The 21,851-nt window shown below is 47.8% G+C and overlaps 1 protein-coding gene across 1 annotated transcript in view; it reads left to right on the top strand.

Annotated features, from left to right (window-relative positions):
• The window catches only part of IGSF9B (immunoglobulin superfamily member 9B), a 137,049-nt gene that overhangs the window by 15,729 nt on the left and 99,469 nt on the right, over nucleotides 1-21,851 (top strand). The window contains exons 4-5 of the mRNA XM_084807237.1: nucleotides 15,803-16,000; nucleotides 21,066-21,212. Of these exons, the coding sequence (XP_084663363.1) occupies nucleotides 15,803-16,000; nucleotides 21,066-21,212 (345 nt within the window). The remainder of the gene's footprint in view (nucleotides 1-15,802; nucleotides 16,001-21,065; nucleotides 21,213-21,851) is intronic.

The raw sequence follows: 21,851 nt of genomic DNA on the forward strand, positions 1-21,851 counted from the left end.
TTGGGGCACTGCTGTTGTTCCAAGCAACAAACCAACAGCCTACTTAGAATCATAGGACCATAGAATAGTAGGCTTGGAAGGGGCCTATAAGACCATCCAGTCCAACCCCCTGCTCCATGCAGGAATCCAGGCCAAGCATCCCTGACAGTTGACTGTCCAGCCTCATCTTGAATGTCACCAGTGTGGGAGAGCCCACTACCTCCCTAGGAAATTGGTTTCATTGTTGTGTTGCTCTAACAGTCAGGAGGTTTTTCCTGATGTTCAGCCAGAATCTGGCTTCCTGTAACTTGAGCCCATTATTCCATATCATGCACTCTGGGATGATCGAGAAGAGATCCTGGCCTTCCTCTCTGTGACAGCCTTTCAAGTACTTGAAGAGCGCTATCCTATCTCCACTCAGTCTTCTCTTCTCAAGGCTAAACATGCCCAATTCTTTCAGTCTCTCCTCACAGGGCTTTGTTTCCAGGTATAGATCCTCTGCTTAGCCCTAAAGGAGGCTGGGGAAGGGGCTATAACCCAGCCAATCCATTGGCTCCAATTCAACTCAGTGGTTGAATGTGGCTTGTTGTTGAAACATGGCTTGCTTGTTAAGGGTGTTGTCTGAGCCCAGGACATTTTGTGCAGGGTGGCTTATTAAGCATGCAGTGTGGCTTATTTTTCTTGAACAAGCCACCTTGAGAACCCATGGTTTGTTGGGTTGTTCAGGGTGGTTAACAAGGCAACACATTAACCCACGGTTCAGCAAACAACACATGGTTAAACAACAGCCCACACTCAACCACTGAGTGTGGTTTAGCTTGTTGTGTGAGGGGTACACTGCTTAGGGGTACACTGTTCTTCCTCCAAAGAGCTTGGCACATTATTTTATTTGTTGCATATTTACCCCTGATCTTCCTTTATGGGGAGCTGAGAACAGTCTACAGCAATTTTCCCTTCAGTCACTCATCCAAGCGGATACTTAACTTTATTCATGTCCCAGCAACTGATCCATGAGTTTCTTAGATGGAGCAAGATGTAAACCATCAACTTCCTATCTTACTTTTCAGCCACTGCATTACATGAGCGCTTGCTAACTCCAGCGGTATGTTTGTGTATGTTTGCGTGAGACACTGGCTCCTAAAGATAAAGGTTTTAAAACCGCACATGCGGTGGTCATATTTTTTGAGGCTGTTCCTGTGCAACAGTGAGAACAAGAACATCCCACCTCCCCACCCCCTATGATGCCCCCTTGACATTCAGTTTCTGACATATATAGTAGTTCTGCTGGTTTGGACAAGTTTGCAAGATCCTCCTTATGTCTAATTTGATCAGATTTGTTTTCAGTTGGCAAAATAAATATATTGGGAGCTGTATGTGCAAACGTTGCCTTTTCTGTTTAGAAAAAAAAAATAGATGCATGGGGGGAAAGCAGGAGTGAACTTGACATGCCTTCCCACGACCTCTGCTGAAAGTCTGAAGGAGTCCCTCCACCATAGAGATGAAACTGACAAGGAGCTTCAAACCCCATGGCAATTTTTTTTTCCAGCATAGGGGCTGCTTCTTCTGCAGGGGGTGGAGGTGGGGGACTGTCAATTCCACTGCTGCTTTTTTGTGGTATTTGCACAGAGCTTAAAGGAGGCTCAGTTAGCACTGAATGTCTCAGGTGGCTGGATGTGCAAATGGTTGCATGAGTGAGCAACAGAAAGAGGGAGGAAGGAAAACACTCTCTTGTGTTGTAGAGGGGTGGAACACCGCTCATTTGAAAGACCCAAACACTCCATGGATATTTGGCACCATGGGATAAAAGAGCAGAAAAATCTGTGGGAATAAAGGGCCAAGATCCACACATCTCCACCCCCCCACCTCCCTTACCTTCTAAATGAGAAGCTGTGAATTTTCACAGTGTTGGCAGCTGAGTCACAACCCGAAGTTGTGAGACTGGTGTGTTTACTCCCCTTCCCCCCATGTGCAAATCTGAGTAATGGAATAGCTGTAGTGGTTGATTCACTTTCAGTGCCTCCTTAAAACAGAAGAAGCAGTTATCAAACCTAGAAGTACTCTGAACATGTATACGTGCTTGTGGGAACCCATCTGTGACTTCTAGTCCTTAGGCCATTCAAATACATGCCTTTGGTCCAAGCTGGTGCCCATGGAAAAGATCAACCATTGAATCACACCATATTGTAGTCTTCCCCAACTTGCACCCTCTAAATGTGTATTACTACAACTCCCATCATGCATGGCCACTGTTGGAACCTGCTGCCATAGTTGGTGATGTGAGGCTGAAGCTGTTTCCTAGTTCGTCCCCCCTCCCCCCATTCACTTCATAGGGCGTATCTTCTAAACCAGGGTGGGCAACTCAAAGGGGCCCAGAGGCCATCTTTGCTCCCCCCGGCCCCTCCTGAAGTCTGTGGGGTGCCAGAAAGTCCATGGGTCACCCCACAAGCTAAAAATGGGGGGGGACCACTCGGTGGTGCTACAGAGTGCTGCAAGGGTTAAATGTGGCTTGCTTGTGGCCCGTGGGTGTCTGCTGCCCGCCCCTGTTCTGAACTATCAACTTATATTGATGACATACCCTTTTAACTGTCATGGCTTCCTGCAAAGAATCTTGGGAACTGTAGATTACTGATGTGCTAAGTATTCTTTGTTGGACACCCCTCTAGCTCCTGCTTGCAGAACTGTAGTTCCCTGGAGAGATACAATCACTTTTGGAACCTATTGGAGTAATCTGCTGGAAGTGCCTTTGGGCAGAAATTGTAATTAGTATGATGATAAATGCAACATTTGTTTTTCTGTAGTGTATGTATCCCTATAGGGTATGGCCTTTCCAGTGGCAGATACATATTTGGGATGCCCCAAAACTACTTACGGTGGTTAGAGGAATTGAAAACCTTGTTCCATAGGGTACCCAAAGCGGTACCCTAATTTACAGTACTTTGTGCCTAAAATTTAGGCTGACCAGGTCGGCAGGTCATATCCTAGGACAAGGGTAGGCAGACGGCAGACTTTGTTTTTACTAGGACCTCAAAGCCCTCCAACCAGGTGCAAAACAGTGGCTCAGGAGTGCAGACATATGCTGAGAATTAAGGAACAGAGTGCTTCTGCATATATGCTCAGCGTAGGAATTTGTTTTCAATGCCAGAATTGAACTCTCAATACTATCACTCAAAAATCCGCTCCTATTCACTCCCCGCCCCCCAACATCTCAATTTTAGCATCCACATCAACATCACAAACCTATACACACTTACCTGGGAGTAAGATCCATTGAACAGAATGGGACTTACTTCTAAGTAAACATGCATAGGATTGCACTGTTGCAGGTGGTCGCCTTTTTGTTGATGCTATTTTTTTTTATGTGGGTGCTTCCAGATGGAGGGTTCTTAGTGTATCAGTCAAAATACGTTGTGCAACCATTCTGTCTTTTCATCCTTAATTGTAAAACAAAACAAAACAAATCAGAAGAAGTGATGGGAAAACATGGGAGGGTTACAAATCGAAGCTGACATCATCTGGACTCCTTACCAAATTCTGTGAATGAGGCAGGGCGATTGCACTACAAACGCCTAGTCTGGAAGCATCCTGCAAGTTGGTTGCTGATCCACTTCAAATATCCGGATCTACCTTCTGCCCACCCCTGTCATAGGGTACAGTTTGCTGGTGGCATAGATATGCTTTGTGTTGTGCAAAAGTTATTACAGCACCAGTTTTCTTCCTAGTATCTGAGTCCAGCTGTATCTTCTTTTCTGAAGTACACAAGATAAATGGCCTTGTGGGAACAAACCAAGGGCCATCTAGTTCTGCATTCCATTTCCAACAGCAGCCAGCCCACATGAATGTGATATCTGTTCATATTTTGGCTTGTCCCTTGCATCTGGTATTGAGAGGAATACTGCCTTTGTTTAAGGAAGTTCAATTAAAAGGTCATAAGTATCCTCTGTTGATGTTTTTGCCTAACCCTTAAAAGCAAACACCATCTATGCTAAGGAGTTGCCAATCAAGTGATGGGTATCCAGCCAGTTTTTGAACAGTATTTACAGCGACAGGAAAAAGCAGAACCTGTTCCAGCCAGGGTGGGGAACAAATTTCAGGGCTGCCAGTTCAAGAACTGCCTGCATGTTCCCTGCGACATCTCGCATGCTGGCTGCAATAAAAACTAGGGACCCTCTCCTCTCCTCTCCTCTCCTCTCCTCTCCTCTCCTCTCCTCTCCTCTCCTCTCCTCTCCTCTCCTCTCCTCTCCTCTCCTCTCCTCTCCTCTCCTCTCCCTGTTGCCCTTGGACCTCAGTGCGGGAACTAGCAGCTTCCTGCTTCTTATGCATTTGTACATCATGAGGGCTTTCTTAAAAGGGGGCGGGGATGACGAGGAGGGGGGGGAGTAAGGCAGCTGAAGTCATCTCGTCTGCTGAGGGCTTGCGAAAGCCTCAGCCACATTGGAAATGCAGCGATAATGAAGCGCATGAAGGTGTGAACGAAGCATGTGCGCTGAGGGGTGGCGGCGATGAGGCTTTGCACGGAGGTCGGGAGGGAGGAGGTTTCAGTACTTGCTTCTTCTAAGCTGCTTTTGCGATTGGGGGTGGGGTGGGGGTCGGACTCAGAGCTGTTGAGCATCTCCTGAATTGTGATGGATCTCTCTCTTGCGTACGCACGCACACCCAGAGCCCTCTGTTTTTAAAAGTGCCGATGCCTTCAAAAAGGGGCATCTGGCAGGTGAATCCTTATCTGCAGTCATATGGACTAAATTTTCATGCTGTGCCATCTGCATTTAAACGCCATGCGTCCTTCTCCTCCTGTCTCCCTCCCCACAGGAAAATTGTCCTGCCCCCCTCCTGGTAACCTCTATATTTGTATATCATCTTTCCCAGAAGGAAGGGGGAGAGGTTGCGCGCGCGCGTGTGTGTGTGTGTTGGTGGCTCTAGGTGGTGCGTCTTCCCACCGCGTCCCCAAGTATCCATCTCCTGCAACCTGCTGTGCATCAAGGCCGCTTTCCCCACCTCTGTCCCAGAGGGACCTTCCTCGTAAGCTTGTCTGGGCCCCCGCTGGGGCCACTGGCTGGTTAATGCCTCTTTTCTCCCGGGTGCTAAAAATAGACCTGCCAGCGTACTAGACTCCTGTTGTGGAAAAAACAGTGATGTCATTCTAGGCCAATCAGCACCAGCCCTGCAGAGCAGAGCGTAGCAGCTGGGAGGAGGGAAAGCTTTTCCATCTTTCCGGAGATATACCTCGCTGCAAGGAGGCGGCGGCGGTCCTCTGCAGGTTGCAGGAAGGGGAGAAGTCAGGCGAGGCGAGGCTGGTTTTTGATCTGGGACTGCCTTGAGGTCCGGCCCTGGGACCTCGAAATCTTCCGTGTGGCTAAACGCTAGCTCCGCACAGCGTTCAGTCATACTTCATTGTGCGTGATCAAGAAACAGAACCCAGAGTGGGGGCTCTGCAGATACTATTTCTGCTTGATTTCTGTCGAAGTCTGGGTCTGCTAGGAGGGGCAGGTTTATCTCTCCACAGTGCCCGCCACATCCAAGTAGTACACCCCTTTCATTTATATGTGGTGGGGTAGACTGTTGCAATGAAGGCAAAATCTGATCCCACTTTCATTGTTGACAGGGACACCATTTCAGTGTGTGTGTGTGTGTGTGTGTGTGAGTGTGTGTGTGATGTCAGGGCTTCTGGTGGAAAGGGAGGTAATATGTTTCCAGTTCTTCCTCCCCCCCCCCAATCTAAACAAGGAGCTGGGTTTGGGAAGAAGGGAGGAACTGGCTTGGAAAAGCAGATCCCCCCCCCCCCAACACAGACACAGAAACTGAAACCTTGTTCCATCTGTTCCAATTTGTCTTTTTTCATCTCTCCTCCCCTTGCCTATCAAGGAAAGGAAAGGAAAGGAAAGGTTCCTCCTGTGCAAGGACCAGGTCATTACTGACCCCTAGAGAGACGCTGCTTGCGCTGGCGTTTTCATGGCAGACTATAGTTGGGTGGTTTGCCATTGCCTTCCCCAGTCATGACTCATGACTACCTTTCCCCCAGTAAGCTGGGTACTTATTTTACTGACCTCGGGAGGATGGAGGGCCGAGTTGTCCTGAGCCGGCTACCCGAGACCCGGCTTCCGCTGGGATCGAACTCAGGTCATGGGGAGAGTTTCGGTTGCAATACTGCCACCTACCACTCTGCGCCACACCAGGCTCCTTGCCTGTCAAACGTTTAGATAATTAAAGGTGCAATCCTGTGCATGTTTAGACAGAAAAAAGCCCCACAACTCCCGGACTGGGGAATGCTGGGAGCTGTAGGACTTTTTTTCTGTCTAAACAAGCATAGGATTGCACTTGAAGGGCATCTTTGGGCAGTTACAGAATGTGATTCCCTTGTTACCAACTCACTACCATCTGCACCCCACACATCTGGGGTCCGGGGTGGGTGGGGGAGGGAAAAGAGACTGCAGAGCCAGAAGAGTTTTGCTTCAAATGAATGCCATGGTATCTTGGCCTTCCCCAGCTGGTCAAATGAAACTTGGCTGAGCATCTATTGGCAGAGAGAGGCCGCAGGGGAGGGGTCTCCATCCAGGGATTAATATCTACAGAAACCTTCCCCCACCTGGTTTCAATCTGTCATTTCTACAGCAGCCTTCCCCAAACCTGTGGCTTGGGACTGCAATTCCCATCAGTCCGGCATGCACGATGTCATCATGGAATGCAGCCTCCCCCAACCTGGTGCTCTCTAGATATTTTGGACTACAACCAAAACATCTGAAGCAAACCAGGTTGGGGGAGGCTGCTGTGGATATTAATCCCTGGGTGGAGACCCCTCAGCCGTGCCCCCTTCATCCCTCTCTGTAGATACTCGGTCAAGTGTTATTCGACAGCATGAATGAGAAGTGCTCTGTAGAGCCACCTTTCCCACTGAAAGAAGCTGGGGCTGGACTGAGTAACTCTTGCTATCCTGTCCCAAGTTGCTGAATAACTCCCCCCACCTCCACAAAAGATGTTTGGATGTCTTCAGTGGAGGCTGAAGCCAGAACTCTAAAGGAGCTATCCAAGGTGCTGAACCCATTTTGGGATGGTATGGTTCAGCACCCTGGACAGCTCCTGTAGAGTTCTTGCTGGCTCTGACTAAAACCCAGAATGGAAACATAGCCCCACCAAAATCGGTGGTGGGGCTATGTAACCCCCACCAGCCTCCACTTGATGTCTTTTATTTTAACAAAATGCCTTTTCTTTGTTCCAAAGCATCACAGTGCTGCAATAACCCTTATTCTTAATTGCTAAGGTTTTGTTAATGCTGCTTGCCCTGCATTTGACCAATATATTAGTGAATCTAGTGATTTTAAATTAAATCCACATTTTAATATATATCCAGGTAGTGTTTGGAGAGATGAGCTTAGACTTTTTTTTTCCACCCCCAAGAGAGTGACAAGCTTAGCTTAAAAGGGCCAGTCTTCTTAATGAAGTATTAATGGATGGCCAAGCAATTACTTCAGCCACTAATTTCTAACATTCAGTGTTGTTCTGATGTTGTTCTGTGGTTTGTTTGTTTTTTAAAGTTAATTAATGCAGTGTTAAGGCTGCAATCTTATGCTTCCTTACCTAGAAGTAAGTCCCATCGAACTCAGTGGGGTTTACTTCTGAGTAGACATGCATAGGATTGCACTGTTTGATTCTATAATCAACCCACCAGTGTTGGGTATGTGATGAGTTTTGTCAAGATTGCAGACTGTAGTACTAAGTTGGGCACGGATTCAGCCTCAACGTTTTATTTTCTCTCTCCATTTTAAAATAAGCTTCTAGTTCTTAGAAGCTTCAAGGATGTCTTTTCAAAGATCACCACTGATTGTTCGGGTATGTGTTTATTAGTGCTGAAATTCTCATTTAGTGGAAGCAGTCTGGGGTTCCTCCCTCTGCCCCCACCCCCTCCTGCATGTTTCAACATTGAGTGGCTGCTTAAACTACAGACTTTCATCTGTTTTCTATTACAGGAGTGGGTAGAAGGTAGATCTCCAGATGTTTTGGGCTTCAACTCCCAGAAGCCCCTGTCAGAATGGCCAATAGTCAGGAATGCTGGGAATTGATGTCCAAAACATCTGGAGATCTATTTTCTGCCCACCCCTGTTCTATTAGATTGTTACCCCCACCCCCGCTCAAGAATCTTGGGAACTGTGGTTTGCTGAGGGCACTGATAGTTCTGTGTTCCAGTCCTTAGCACCCTCATGCCCCACAGAACTACATACCCTCTAACATTTCACAGATGAAAGTAGGGACTTGGAATACTGCAATCCTGTATACTCATCGCAAACTCATTCTCTGAATTGTGACCCTTAGATAGCCAAAATGGTACTATCCATGCACAATCAGAAGTTATCAGCAGGCTTGTGGGGAACACCAAGATTTGCAGAAGGATAAAAATGTCTTTAAGGAGAAACAGCTCTATCCATCCATCCATCCATCCATCCATCACATTTCTCTGTGGCCATGGAATGCTGACTGGCTGTTTGGGGGCAGGGGGGAATCGATGGATGGGGGTGGGGAGAGGGGAATGTAATTGAATGGAGTATTCTGGGAAATGGTGGGACAGCTGGCAGGAAAGCTGGCTGGAATCCTGAACAGGAACACCTCACACTGCAACACCTTGTTGAAGGTCCTATGTGTTCTAAGACTTCCTTGGATGAAGCTGATTTGCTGGAGCCTTTTCAGTCTGGACTTAGAACAGATTTTAGGACTTTGGTGAATAATGTACATTGTGAACTAGATGAGGGGAGTACATCCCAGTTAGTTCTGCTGGACCTCGGTGTGGCATTCAATAGCATTAACTGTGGTATCCTTCTGAGGCACTTGGTAGGTATGGGTCTTGGGGGAATCATTTTCTGGTGGTTCTGGTTGTATCCGGGTGAGTGCTAGGGGACTGCTGCTTGGTGTCTTGTTTACTCAACTAGGGAGTCCCTCGGGGCTCTATTTTGTCCTCCATGCTTTTAAACATCTGTGTGAAGTCACTGGGGGAGGCCATCCAGGGTTTTGGGTCTCATGATTATGCTGATGACACCAGCTCTAACTCTTCTTTTCAACTGATGCTAAGTAGGCTTTTAAGTCCTGAATGGTTTCCTGGGCACAGTGAGAGACTGGATATGAATGAATAAATTGAGGTGCAATCCAGACAAGACAAAGTTCTTATTGGTCAGTAGACTGAGGAACCCAGGATTGAAAGTACGGCCTGCTCAGGAGGGGGTTGCAGCCCCTCTGGAAGATCAGATATGCAGCTGGGGGATGCTCTTGGATCCTGTGCTACTCCTGGAGGGTCAGGTGGCAACAGTTGTCATGAGTGCTTTTGCCCAGTGATATGTCCTTGGGTTCTGAGGCTCCTCATTACCCCAAGGAGAACTCCAAGGAGAACTGGGTCACAAGTCACCCCACTTCAGGGGGAGATCTCAGCACTATACCATCCAAGTCTGAGGATGTAGTTCACCAATCATCTCACTCTGAGGATGACTTCCCTGCAGTTTCTCCTATCCCTCAGCCATGTAGGAGCATGAGACTGCAGAAACAGACACTGGCCCTTTAAGAACTGCAGTCAGAACTCTGAAAGACCAGGATGTGCCAGCCTTAAGGCCTCACTTGATAGTAGTCCTTTGCTGGGACAACAGCTCTTTATGGGAGAATGCTTCAGCTAGTCAGTCCTGCAGTGTGCTATCCAAGGTCCTGATGTGACTTGTGCCTTGCCTGAGGAGACCCTGAACAGATAGTGAGTGCTGGAGTGCTGCATTACAATCTGCTTCCCTTGGGCTTCACACCTACTCAGGGCATCCAGCTTTATCTGTTTTATCAGCTGTACCCCTGCCCAGAGGAGGCAAATCCAGTCATAGTGACTGTAGTAACTCGCTTTATATGGGGCTTCCCTTGAAAAATGCTCGGAAGTTACTGCTATTAGTATGGACTTTGCAGAACATACAACCCCAGTCTTGAATCAGCATCACTGGCTTTGAGTTTGTTTCTGAGCCCAATTCAAGATGCTGGAGTTTGTTTGTTTTTGCCTACAAAGCCCTAAGCAACTTGGGACCAAGATATCTGAGAGACCACCTTCTCCCCTATAAGCCTGCCAGTAATTTTGGTTCATCATCTGAGGCACTGCTCCATGTCCCATCACCCAGACAGGTGAGGTTGGTGGATACTCGAGATGGGGCCTTCTCTGTAGTGGCATCGTGGTTATGGAACTTCTTCCCCTGGGAGGCTCCTTCAGATAACTGGTGAAGATATGGTTCTGCCGAGCTTTTAATGGTTAACGTCAATCTCTGCTCTTATTGAATTGGCGGTTCTATTTTTTACTTCTGTCTTTTTGCTGTAGTTTGATACACTTTTTATCAGCTTTAATAAAAGTATTCATTGACTGGAAGGACAATCCATACATTTGCTAAATAAATCAATACTATTAAGGACAATTGCCCGAGGCATCCTCCCCCATGTCCCCACTCCCAATTATGCATTGCTGAAGCTTCTACTCAATCTGCTATATGCTATATTTGTTTGGTGATGGCCACCAACTTTAAAAAGGGGATCAGACAAAATCACTGAGAATAGGTCTATCAATGCCTACTATATACACCTGCCTGGACCCTAAGAACACCTTCAGCAGTCCTTCTCTGGGAGCTCCTGCCAAAAGAAGTGAGGTGGGTGGCTACTAAGAATAGAGCCTTTTCTGCTGTGGCACCCATGTTGTGGAGTGAGCTTCTCAGAGAGTCTCGCCTGGCACCTAGATTGTGCTCTTTTCAGTGCCAGGTGAAACCCTTCTTATTTTCCCAGGCATTTTAGTTTGTCAGTTTCTGTTATAAATATTGTGTTGTATTTTAAATCTTTGCACTGCTCCTCAGTTTGATTTGATTATTATTTTATTTTTGATACAGTAATTTTAAACTTTAAAATCTTTATATTGTCTTGTATGTTATGGTCTTAATTGTTGTGAACCACCCAGAGAGCTTTGGCTATTGGGTTGTATAGAGATGTAATAAATAAATATATACATAGATTAAAAGGTATTACCATCAGTATTGGAGGTGGTATGCCTCTCTATACAGTGTGGTATTCCTCTGAATACCAGTTGTTGGGAAACACACGTGAGCAGGTGCCTTTGTGCTCATATTCTGCTCCTGGGCTTCCCGTAGGGGCATCTGGTTGCCCACTTTGGGAACAGAGGAGCAGATCAAGATTGGGTCACAAAGCCAAAATAGCTTGTGTTCCTGTAAGCCAAAAGAGAGGTGTGAGGGGTTTTATTTGTTTGCTTGTTCTTTGGGCTAAAGATAGGATTGTTCATATACATTAGAGATGAGGAAGTTGGAGATTTAACTTCTAGAGAGCTTGGGTCAGGAATGCTGGGCGTTGTTCAAAACATCTGGAGGGCCCCAGGTTGGGGAAGGCTGCAATACTGAGCAAGATGGACCAATGTGCAAGGTAGCTTGCACTGTTCCATACACATAAGGAGAGCCCTGTTGGATCCGACCTAAAGTCATAGAATCATAGAATAGGGGGCCTATAAGACCTTCAGGTCCAACCCCCTGCTCAGTGCAGGAATCCTTGGAGACCAGCATGCTGCTTCCCATGGTGGGCAATCAGATGGCTCTGGGAAACACACCAGCAGGGCATGAATGCGATAGGCCTTCCCTCCACCTTTGCCTCCACCCCACGCCACAACTGTTATTCAGAAGTAACTGCTTATGAACCCGGGGTGCTTCCAGATGAGACTTTTATTGTGCTATCACACACAGAATTTTATAGAGGGGGCAGTTCCAAATGACACCTTCCATTTGCAATCCTCCCATGTTTCCACGCCGCTTCTTCTGTCTTTTTTTTCTTAACGCACATGCACACACGCGCTGTTAAATCTGGCAAGATGGCATAGCTGCACAATGCCTTTGGATTGGTAGAGCCAAGAGCTCTCTGTCAGCCCGTCTCTTCCATACATTCATCTAACCCCCCTTTAAATGGTATCTAAGCTGGCAGACAAAGGCATGGCCTCTCTTCCCTGGAGGTGGGGTTAGTGTGGGACTTGAACCCAGGACAGCTTTAGTGTGTATGCATGTGTTTGTGTGTGCACACCGTGTTGTAGTGGAGCTTGTGTGTGCGTGTGTGCGTGTGCAGTGTCATAGTAGAGCCAGGGCACACAGGCTCAAAGCACCGGGACATTTTGATTAGCAGAGATGGTGACGTCATTTGCCAACACTGCCCACACACCCCATTCAGGCTTCCCTGTTCCCTCTGAGCTTAGCTGCAATCCCCACAGGAGCTGAGTGGAGGTGGATTTTCCCAACAGCAAGATATTGTTCTGATCTCTCTCTCTCTCTCTCTCTCTCTCTCTCTCTCTCCCCCCGCCCCCCTCTGATATGTACGTACATACAGATATATAATACACATACAGATCTGGATCAATACAGCTGCCTGACCTTTGGACTCTCCCTGGGGGCGTGGCTGTGGGGACTGTCCTGATGAGTGCCTGCACTTCAGAACGGACCCCTATGTCTCTCTGTGTGTGTGGGAGAGAGACTGGAGGCCAGTGACTCTGGGGAAGGACAATAGATCCCTTTAGTAAAGCACCTTGAAACTACCATCCAGACCTTCTGATCCTTTCGATGTCTCTGTGCATTTACGCATCCTCCGGGTGCCCTGGACTTCGAGTTGGGTGTGTAAATGGGTGCATGCATTTGACTAGGGCTCTTGGCTTATGTGTTGGATGGAGGTGGGATTCCAGACTATAGTAAGATGCTCACGCTGGAGAGGAGTGTGTGTATATGTGTGTGTGTGTAATGGATATTGGGTTCTCTCTCTCAGTGGGTGTAGCAGTAGCTGTAATTTATCGCGTTGCTATTTTAACAATGCTGTCACCACTTGTACTGCAGCCCTGGCTGCGTCAGCGGTTTCCCCATCAAAGGCCCCATTCCAGGGAGTTTTTGGAGTGCTGTGCCAGTGATTGGCTGGAAGGGCAAATTGGTTTATGAATGGATGCTTCCCCTGCTACAAGGAGGAGAGACATTCCCTGCAGGTATTATTAGGTGATGCAGAGAGGCTTAACAACAATAAAAAAAAGGGGGGGGAGAGAAATAAAAAAATAAAATGCCATATGATTCGTGCCGGTTCACTCCTCCTTCTTTCCCCTTCTCCAGAATGAGAGGCTGAGAGACGTGTGTTGTGGGGGTGGGGAGCCCCTGTGGGAAGGTCACCTTGGCGCAATGCTGAGAGGCTGATTTGGCAAATGCCTGACTCTGCCTTTTGTAGGCTGGGGGTAAATCCCCTTTGGGCAGGGAGCTGTTAGAGGATCCTGGCTCATGTGCCTTGAAGGGGTGGCCCAGAGCAACATCCTTTCTTGCTACCTTAGAAACTCACCTTTTGCACAAACAGGCACATTTCCTATGAATGCACAGGTGTTTCTCCATTCCACTCTTCTCTGTCTCTCTCTTTCCTGCTTCTTTCCTGCCTCTTTTTCCTCTGAAAAGATGTCCAGTGTTTTTATTCCAAAAGGTTGCTCACCCCTTTCCTGTGCTCTTTGCTTGACCCACACTTTCATCCTGGGAGCCTGGCCCTCTTCAGTAGTCAGCCAAAAGCAAAAGGAGTATTTGAGATGATGCAGGACACCCAGAGCATTCTGAGTGCATGTTGATGTTGACCTTGATAAGGAGTATAATGGTATTCCCAAGATGTCTGCAACTAGAAAGAACCCACTAGAGGGAATCCTCTCCCTTTACCCCAAATGAGATCTTAGAGAAGGGTTGGAAGTCAGTGAGCACATGCCTTGCATGCTAAAGGTCCCAGGTTCAATACACAGCATCTCCAGGTAGGGCTGGGAAAATCCCCTTTCTGAGACCCTGGAGAGCTGCTATGAGTCAGTCAAGACAATACTGGGTTAGATGGACCAATGCTCCAACTTGGTATAGGGAAGTTTGTTTCCTATGTTTTAACTAAGCACTCAGCCATCATCAACACTGGCTTTGCAACACAGAACTTGTGAAGAGGAGAGACCTCTTGGTACTCTCCCTATGGTATAGGGTGCTCTGTTACGTGAGACACTGTCTTCCTATCCCTGTCATGGGTCAGGATGGCTAAGATTTGGAGTCCACCTGGGGACTCCTTGTTGGTCCAAGGGTTGTTGGTCCAAGGGGCCAAAGGCAATTATTGTAATCCAGGACAGGAACAGGTAGATTTCCAATGACGGGCAAGAGGTCAAGTCCCCAACATGGTTAACCAAAAGTATGAAGGATGAGAGTCAGTGTAACCCAAAGCAGTAACTCAAGGCAGGCAGGCAGGTCTGGTTCCAAGAAGCAGCAGTTTGGGGGAAGGGTGTAGGCGCTCGCAGAGGCAAGGTCTCCTTCGAGGAGGCAAGTCACTCAGACTGCGGATCATGATCTGAGGCTAGGGCTTTATAGAACTTGGGAAACAGGGATTGGCCCTTGGGGGTCAGCTGACAGGACTGCTTAGCCAGTCCAGTACAATACAGCACAGGGCTGGTACTGCAGCCTAGGCATAAGGCTCAGTTTACCAGACTTGTGCTTACTGATGGACGTAGTGCGGCTGGTGGAAAGGAGGCAAGGGGCTGGAGTCCTAGTTCGAGACTCCCTCCCACTTAAAATAATAGGGGCAGTCAGTCAGTGCCTTGGGGGCTCGATCTCATCCACAAGGTTTTCCGCAGACAATATTCCACATTCCTAAGAGCCTCTCCCTCCCCATTACACAGCTCTTCCACTTTCTCCCTGTGAGCCAAGACCTTGGCAAAGGGCTCCTTGAGCCCCCTGCCCTGCCTACCATATGAACAGCAACAGAGCTTGGACTGATTTCTGTCTTAGAGATCCCATTGGCTTTTGATTTGATGCTTGCAGGAGAACGAGTGGTGCTGAGGATGACGATAACGAGGGGGCTCCACCAAAACCTGTTACTGTTTCTGCTCAGGAAGAAGGCATGAAAGAGCCCTTTGACCAGTGGAGGCTGGTGGCTCTGATGACATTGGGGTGGTGAATCTGCTCCAGGTTTCAGTCAGAACTCTTAAGGGAGCTACCCAAGGTGCTTTGCTTTGCATCGGACATTGGAGCCACCAGCCTCCACTGCCTTTGACCTATGACTTGGACAACTTCAAGAGCTAGATGGCAGGTGGAGCCAAGATTGCTGGGTCATTCAATCCTAAATCAAATGAAGTCTTGTCCCATGCTGAGAACAAGAGTTACTGAACCACGTTCTATGCCAAGCCTAGCTAGCAGTACCCTTTGCTAGATTTGTTCACTCAGTTCATTTCCCAGCTCCTCAGCTTTTAGTGTTTTGGTGATTGGAACAGTAATGTAATGGAACCAGGGCTCATAGGGACATAGCCCCAGCATGTGTTTATTAGCAGGGACACTGATGTCATCTGCCAATGCCCCCCCCTCGAATTCCTTGTTCTGTCTGTGCTTGGCTTCAATTCTCACAGTAGCTGGGGGGAAATGAATTTCTCCAGCAACAATAAATTGTTCCAGATTGCAATGAAAGTATTTATTTATTTGATTTATATCCTACCTTTCCACCAAACCATGGCTCTCACGGTAGCTTACAAAAACAATTTAAAATAGATTAAAACAATACAACACATTAAAATACAATAAAAAATAACATAATACAAAACATGTTTGGGAGTGGGTTGATCTTGAATGGGCAATTAAGATCCATGAGCTTTAGAAAAGACCTACTCCTGGCGGAGGTAAGACTGGTAGAACTGGTTTGTTGATAAAGTTCAACACAGCTGCCTGAAGGTTTGGACTCTCCTGGGGTGTGTGTTATGGGGGTGGGGACTGTTCTTCATCTTTCTTGATCTGTTCCTGATCTTTCCTCCCCCTTTGGTTTACAGGTGCCCACGGCTTAAGGGAGGAACCCGAGTTTGTGACAGCTCGTGCTGGGGAGAGTGTGATCTTGGGATGCGACGTAATCCATCCGCTGACGGGCCAGCCCCCTCCTTATGTGGTAGAGTGGTTCAAGTTTGGAGTGCCTATCCCCATCTTCATCAAGTTTGGGTTCTACCCTCCCCATGTGGACCCAGAATATGCCGGTGAGTTTTTTGCTTTTCTTAGGAAAAAAAAAATCTGTGGAGGAATTGATCATGTATGCTAAAATCCAGTGGAGGCTGGTGGCTCCGATGTGAATGGGGTAGTGAATCCTCTGGGTTTCAGTCAGAACCAGCTAGAACTCTCTCTTTTTAAAAAAATCTATTTTTATTTTATTTTTATAAATGAAATAAACACTACCAACAACATAATCAGAATCTTCAGTTTCCAACATTACAATATTCTAAGGAAAAGAAAAAAGGGAGGATAGCAAAAGAAGGAAAAGCAAAAAAGCAAAAAAGGATTATATTAAACTTCAATAAGAACAAACCAAATACCCAAACAGCAAAGGAATAGGAGCAAACAATTCATTTCCATTGGGCATATGTTACAATTCAGTGAACGCGTATTAATAAACATTAAAGGTTTAGCCAACAAGAAATAGTAATAATAATAATAAGCACATAATACTACTACTACTAATAATAATAATAATAGAAAAAAAGTTTAAGAAAAAGATAAAAAACAAAAAAACAAAAGCAAATCAGAACCAGCCAGAACTCTAAATGAGCTATCCAAGGTGCTGAAACCTACCCCAAAATGGGTTCTGTGCCTTGGATAGCTCCTTTAGAATTCTGGCTGGTTCTGACTGAAACCCGGAGCAGATTCATTGCCCAACTGACATCGGAGCCACCGGCCTCCACTGCTAAAATCTTATAACCATTTAACTGTCAGGGCTTCCCTCAAAGAATCCTGGGCTGGGGGTGGGGATTATAACTCTTTGCTGGAGATCTCTGTCTACCCCTATCTCTCCCCTCATTCCTTCTCAGAACTGCAAATCCCAGAATTTGCTCAGGAAACTCCCCGCCCTCCCTGCTAGAGAACTTGCTGTAACACAGAATGTATCAATCAAGTGACGATGCTTTGAAGGGACCTCTGCCACAGATCAAATGTTACATCTGTCTTTACGCTGCCCAATTTGGGCTGGCTGGTTACTACATAGACCAGGCCAAGCTCCATTTCCTCCTTGCTCGTTCTTTTTTTCAGGAAGCTCACTTGCTCACTCTCTCCATCTCTTTCCCCCTCTTCTCCCCCCCCCCAGTTCCATTCTTTCCACTTGGTTGGTTTTAATTAAGCGGCGGCAATGAGAAGCCAGCTGGGCTGTCTAGGCCAAGAGAAGCCGAGGCAGCGAAATGGAAGGTAGCCGCTGCTGTTGTGCTTGTTGCTTTTGCCTCCCCATAGCAGCGTAAAGCTCCGAGTGATGCTTTTGGGGACGGTGCATGAAAACCCTTAGCAAGATCCTTGGAAGGAGAAGCGGCTACCGCTTGCTCATGCCTGTGCGCTAAACCTCTCTGGACGGATGCGTTCCAGAAGAGCCGGGGAGGAGGGAATGAGAAAGGATATAGCAAGGGAATGGGAGCATCCTGCCACATCCTTGTTCCGAGCTCCTGCGTGGTCCAGAGGGCTCAAGTCCATGGCCGTCTTTGAATGGATCTGAAGGCCTGCCCGCCTGATGAACACTCAGAGCCCCCTGTGTTTGCTGGGCCAGCCCAGAGGAATCAGTTGACTTAGGGTGGGGGCAAGAGAAGCCCCGCTGGCCCAATATAAGACTCCGTCCTAGCCTTGGCTTCCTAGTCTGAGAAACGCATCACTTGAGTAGCCATAGAGATTCCTAAGCCTTATCTCTTGGAAGCTGACCATCAGCCTGTTTCAGACTATGCTCCCTAACTCTTGGTTGCTGTTTTTGGATTTGGCCTGTCACTGCCCTGGGCCGCACCATTGGCCTCTGACCCTGCTAGGTCCTGTCAGTGAGGGAGGGTGGGCAGGCAGAGTTCAGAAGCTTAGTATGCTGATATCCCTAAAGCTGAGGGCTGTTTACTGTGTTTACTGGCCACCTCTTGGCCCTGCTGCAGGCATCTGCCCTTCCGTGTGCTCGGCTGACTCTCTGCTGCAGCCACAAGCTGTCGGGACCATCCCTGACCCCCATCCAGGAATGCTAATTAGCCCTTTAGGTCAGCTCTTGAAGCACCGCAGCATTCCCCATGCTTGAGTGGCAGGTTCGGAGAGAGGACGTGGCCAAGGACGCAGTGCTAGTGCAGTGCGGCCCTGGCCTTCCCAACATTAGCAGAATCCAAGGTGGGGTGCTGACTGGGCTTTCTTTCTCTCTGACCTTCGACCATAAGAAGAGCCCACTGCTGGATCATACCGAGAGTTCATCTAGCCCACCTCCCTGTTTCACCACAACATCAGAACATCAGAAGAGCTGTGCTGGATCAGACCAAGGGTCCATCGAGTCCAGCATTCTGTTCACACAGTGGCCAACCAGCTATTGACCAGGAACCCATGAACGGCATGAGCACAACAGCACCCTCCCACCCATGTTCCCCAGCAACTGGTGTACATAGGCTCACTGCCTCTGGTGAACAGCCTACAAGTGGCACCATGAAGTCAACATTTTCTCCCCCGGTTCCCCCCACTCCGCTTCTCCAGCACATTGCTCAAATTACAAAGGGGGCAGAGGAGGCCAGTCCTATTATCTTTGCACTAGACCCCTTAACGACTCTTTTTTTAGAAGGGTGTGTGTGTGTATGATTTCTCTAAAATATAGCTAAGGAGGGAAACGATAGAATCATATAAAATTATGAGTGGTATGGAGAGAATTGGGTGAGTTTGTTTCTTCTTCCTTTCTCTAATCATGCTTAGAACAGGGGTGGAGAATCTTTTTCAGCCAGAGGGCTGAGTCCCATTTGGGAGAAGTTCTTGGGGGCCACATTCCAGTGGTGGTGGGGGGGCTGAAGGGCAGGCCGAAGGCAGTAGGAGCCAGGCCTAAAATGACAGCATGGTTTAGCTTAAAGTAGAGCTGTGCACAAAATTATCTAGCCTATTTGTGGGCAGAGAAACTGGGGGGACAATCCTAGGGGAGGAGAAGTTCTCCAACCATTTTTCACTGATAGGGCTGACTATTGGCAGGGGTTTCAGCACAGGTTCTTTCTTTTTTCCTAAAGGTTTTTGGTTTATCACAACAGCATCAACTATGTTATACACAAAAGGCAAAGAGATGGGAATGATGATCCCATTATGTCTAATCTGGCCCTTAGTCATTCATGCCCCCCCAATGTTTTAAAGATGAAAATGCATGTAGCACTCAAATTCTCATGCCCAGCATCCATGCCCAACACCCCTCCCCCCAAGACTAGTGCTGAAGGCACTACTCCAGCAGCTATATCCCAGGGGTCCCCAACCTTTTTGAACCTGTGGACACATTTGGGAATTTTAGAAACTGCTGTGGGAACCAGCACAAAATGGCTTCCATGGTGGATGTGGCTATTCACACCATGGCTGTTGTGGGGGCCTAGCTAGTCAAAAGTGAGCTAAAGAGGTGTGCGGAGAGAATAATGGTGAGGCTAGAGGCTGGGGATGGAGAGGAGGAAATAGCAAGGCAAAGGGATAGAGGGGAGAGAAAGAGCAAGGCTTGAGGCTGGTAAGGGGAGAAACAGTAAGGTGAAGAGGTGGGGAGAGAAATAGTGAGGCTGTCTGTTGGGAGGGAGGAGTAAATAGCAAGGCAAAGGGATAGAGGGGAGAGAAAGAGTAAGGCTTGAGGCTGATAAGGGGACAAACAGCAAGGTGAAGAGGTGGGGAGAGAAATAGTGAGGTTGTCTGTTGGGAGGGAGGAGTAAATAGCAAGGCAAGGGGATAGAGGGGAGAGAAAGAGCAAGGTTAGAGGCTGGGAAGGAGAAAAACAGCAAGGTGAAGAGGTGGGGAGAGAAATAGTGAGGCTGTCAGTTGGGAGGGAGGAGGAAATAGCAAGGCAAATGGATAGCAAGGCAAAGGGATAGAGGGGAGAGAAAGAGCAAGGCTAGAGGCTGGGAAGGAGAGAAACAGCAAGGTGAAGAGGTGTGGGAGAGAAATAGTGAGGCTACAGGTTGGGAGGGGGGAACAGGAAAGCAAAGGGGCAGAGAAAGAGCGAGGCTAGAGGCTATCGCTGGGGCAGTGAGCTAAAGTGGTGAGAGGATAGAAATAGCGAGGCTAGAAAAGAAGAGAAAGTAGACTGCCCTAACATTTTCCAAGGGTTTATTTAAGGGGCAGGGGGTGGAGAACTTTGTGGGCACCCTTAGAGGTGTCATCTTGGGGACCCCTGCTATATCCATTTACTCTGCAATAGGCCACCCATCCATAGATTTGAAAGCTGAGGGTGGGTGTCCTTTTGGTTAAAGTGAGGCTTGATAAAACACAATTGTCTTACAAAATGATATCCATGATTCAAAAAGCATCTCTGTTCCATAGCTCAGTGGTAGAGCACACGCCTTGCATGCAGAAGGTCCCAGGTTCAGTTCCCGACATCTCCAGGTAGAGCAGGGAAAGAATCCTGTCTGAAAGTCTTGAGAGCTGCTGCCCGTCAATGCAAGCAAAATTGAGCTATATGGAGGAATGGGCTGACACTGCATAGAGCAGCTCTCTATGTACCTGCATCCACCAGAGACAAGGTGTATCCGCTACCCACTCAGAGAATCAACTTGTAGAGGAGGTGGCGGGGAACCTGTTGACCTTGTTGGATTTCAACTCCCATCATTCCTGAGCATTGGCCACACTGCTTGGGGTTCATGGGAGCTGTAGGCCAGCACCTGGAGGGGCACAGGTGGTGCCCCGCCCTCGCTCTAGAGACTTTGAGGATGGAATTGAAGCCTGAAGAATGACAGCTCTGGCAACTCGCACTAGCAAAATTCTAACAAGCTACCCCAAAGGGTAAAAATAGGGACAAGATGGGAACAGTGGTGCAGTCTGATATGGGACGCACAAGTCTGCTGTGTGTGTACTTGAACTGCCAATTTGAAGTTCTCGTGCTAGCCAAATTGCAGATTTCTGTTGAGGAAAAGGTAAGCATTCAACTCATTCCAGTGTAATGGTTTTCCTGCTCACTACATCCTCACCAGCTGGCAGAGTCTTGGATCAGAATCGGTCTGAACAGCCAGAGCTGCCCACATTACATTGGGTGCAGTTGGCAAGCACCACAGGGTAAATGCCTGCTCCCTTTTAATCTCTGCTGCACCTCACCTTGCTACTCTTTTCCAGGCCGTGCCAGCCTTCATGACAAGGCATCTCTGCACATCGAGCAGGTTCGCTCTGAGGACCAGGGTTGGTACGAGTGCAAGGTGCTCATGCTGGATCAGCAGTACGACACGTTCCACAATGGCAGCTGGGTGCACCTTACTGTCAATGGTAAGTTTGGTGGCTCCCTTGTCCAGGCCAGCTCTGGACGGCCAACCCCTTTTGCCAAACACTCATCATCATCTTCATCATCATCTAGATTTCTTAGGTGTCTTTCTCAAAGACAAAATAAAGACATGCATAATTCAAAACAGCTAAAAACGATTATCCATTAGAATACCACCATGCACCATGCTCTGGCATGTAATGCATTCATTGCCATGGGGTTTCAGCAGTGCATTATGGGATTCTCCCTTTTCTTTAAAGCATCTGGTGTTGTCTCTTTCTTGAAATGGGCCCAACCATGCAGCCAGCTTGTATCAGTTCCTCAGTGTTCTCAGCCTTGCCTGACCTCTGAAGAATGTACTTGCATAAGGAGACAACATAAGTACACTCTTCCCCATTCTACCTGGCTATTTCACAAGCACAAGGCCTCCCTTGCATTCCATTGCTAGGGGCTTCCATGATCTCTCTCCCCCACCACCTGGTTATATCTCTGGGAACCATCTGTTGAGAACATAGCCGAAGGCTCCATCTGGGGTCCCCCCACTCTCTGACAGCAGTTGTAGTAACCAACACTCACAAGGGTGCAGGAATATTCTAAATTTCAATCTTTACAAGGTGGCTAGTTAGTGGAGAATAGTGGAATAA

The sequence above is a fragment of the Heloderma suspectum genome, chromosome 6 (genome assembly GCF_057233095.1).
Source record: "Heloderma suspectum isolate Gila_16-S chromosome 6, 16-S_ref, whole genome shotgun sequence".
NCBI classification, from domain to species: Eukaryota; Metazoa; Chordata; class Lepidosauria; order Squamata; family Helodermatidae; genus Heloderma; species Heloderma suspectum.